This window comes from Priapulus caudatus, unplaced genomic scaffold (genome assembly GCF_000485595.1).
Source record: "Priapulus caudatus unplaced genomic scaffold, Priapulus_caudatus-5.0.1 Scaffold3599, whole genome shotgun sequence".
In the NCBI taxonomy this organism is placed as follows: Eukaryota; Metazoa; Priapulida; class Priapulimorpha; order Priapulimorphida; family Priapulidae; genus Priapulus; species Priapulus caudatus.
In genome coordinates, this window is record NW_014580660.1 from 11,061 (window position 1) to 12,830 (window position 1,770).

The window sequence follows — 1,770 nt, forward strand, 5'->3', positions numbered from 1 at the left end:
AAGAGAGAGGAGTAGTGAGTGTACGGTCCGGCATATTAAATATACGCCAGGGTAACGTTCTCGCAGTAGCGCCGCGGGGGACATAGACCACCAGAGCGTACTGATAGCTGAGTAGGGTCTATGTCCCCCAGGATCTGCCAGAACGTACCCTGGGGTAACGGTCCTAGTAAAGTCGTGAACGTAGCCTGGATTAACTATCTAAGGCTGATATGTTAGGCGTTAGTTTAGGGTCTAGGGAGCAGTTGCGTAGGCGACTTCCCTACGAGCCTCGTTAGTGGAAATAGCGAGGTATATCGGTCGTGCCGGCATAATTAGAATAGTAGTATTTAGTACCAGGATATCGTTCGCGAGGCACTGTCGTACCACCAGACTGAAAAGAAAAAGAAATGCCACGACATGATAATGGTTCATAATCTCATAACTCCTGCTGCCTCCACAATCATATCAGGAGTAGATAATAGAAGTAGATAAACCCTATCCTCCTGGGTTTGGGTTACATTATTGTATCTAGTACCTCGCCTACTCCACTAACGAGTCTAGGGAGTCGCCTACGCCTACTCCCTAACACTAACCCTAACCATATCAGCTAGATAGTTACCAGGGTACGTTCCGGTATACCGGACCGTACCCAGGGTACGTTCTGGCAGTACCCTGTGGGACATATACCCTAGCAGCATCAGTATCCCTTGAACCGTAACGCGACTAACGGTGTAGGCCTATATCACTGTTTTTGAAACTGTATGTACAGGCAGTGTCATTGCGATACTGCGAAACGACGGCTTACCGTAATGACAACAAGTTTACGGCCTTCCTCTTTTTGAAGCTGGCTGAATTCTTGCAATTTCAAGCAACTAGATTCCAGATTTTGTGGCCTTTTTTCCACTTCAAAAAATGCCCTAGCAGACATGGACGTGCTTTCAATGGCAATGCACTCAGCCATTGCTCTGTAACATAAATTAAATGATCATGATGCTAGCACAAGTGCTAGTATTGCAGCAGTCAGTGTACCTATTTACCGATATAACTCAAAAATCGCCAAAAAGCACCAATGGGCACTCAAAATCACACAAAAATTATCGATAACAAGCGTCAGAGTTCTAAAACTGATAGTGATAGTGATACTGATAGTGATAGTGATAGAGTATAAAAAGCTCCTCCTACGCTGACAATCTTGTAGACTGGTACCCAATCTTTTCACGACACTAGTTCCCCGTTTCTTAACGTTAGGTAGCGTAGTGGATATAAATAGCAATGACACGATGAACCCATCTATATATACAGAGGGCGTTTTACAGGCAGCGTTGGTAAACATGGCTCTGTCCAGTAGCGCATCGTGTAAGTTTTTACGGTTTGATATAATTACAGAATTAAGTCCGAAGATTTGCAGTGGTTGCATTATATCCCCATTAATACAGGAGAAGGGTATTATATTTAAAGTGTATATATTCAAGTTATGATGGATTCACAATCCTCAATTAATCAGTTAAAAGGCAGGTAACACCGCCCAATTATTGAATTAAGGATATAACAGCTGTCCACATTTGCACATGTTGCACATTTGCAAAAATGAATTGGAGACAGCTCTTATATCCTTGAACCGGTAACACTGGGATAATTTGATGACCAAACCTGAGTTAAATTTGCTTCAACGGGAAAGTTGGATGTTGTGTCCTAATGCTAACTTCGTTTTTGCAGGATTGCTGTTTTATTTGTACTCTATTTGTAGAGTTTATCTATACAGACTACAGTCATCAACAAGTGTCTGCATCT

The 1,770-nt window shown here is 42.7% G+C and overlaps 1 protein-coding gene across 1 annotated transcript in view; it reads right to left on the reverse strand.

Annotated features, from left to right (window-relative positions):
• Window positions 1–1,165, reverse strand: part of LOC106819519 (phosphopantothenate--cysteine ligase-like) — a 5,090-nt gene extending 3,925 nt beyond the window's left edge. The window contains exon 1 of the mRNA XM_014824140.1: window positions 785–1,165. Coding sequence (XP_014679626.1) covers window positions 785–940 — 156 coding nt within the window. The 5' untranslated portion in view covers window positions 941–1,165. The remainder of the gene's footprint in view (window positions 1–784) is intronic.
• Window positions 1,166–1,770: the final 605 nt, after the last annotated feature.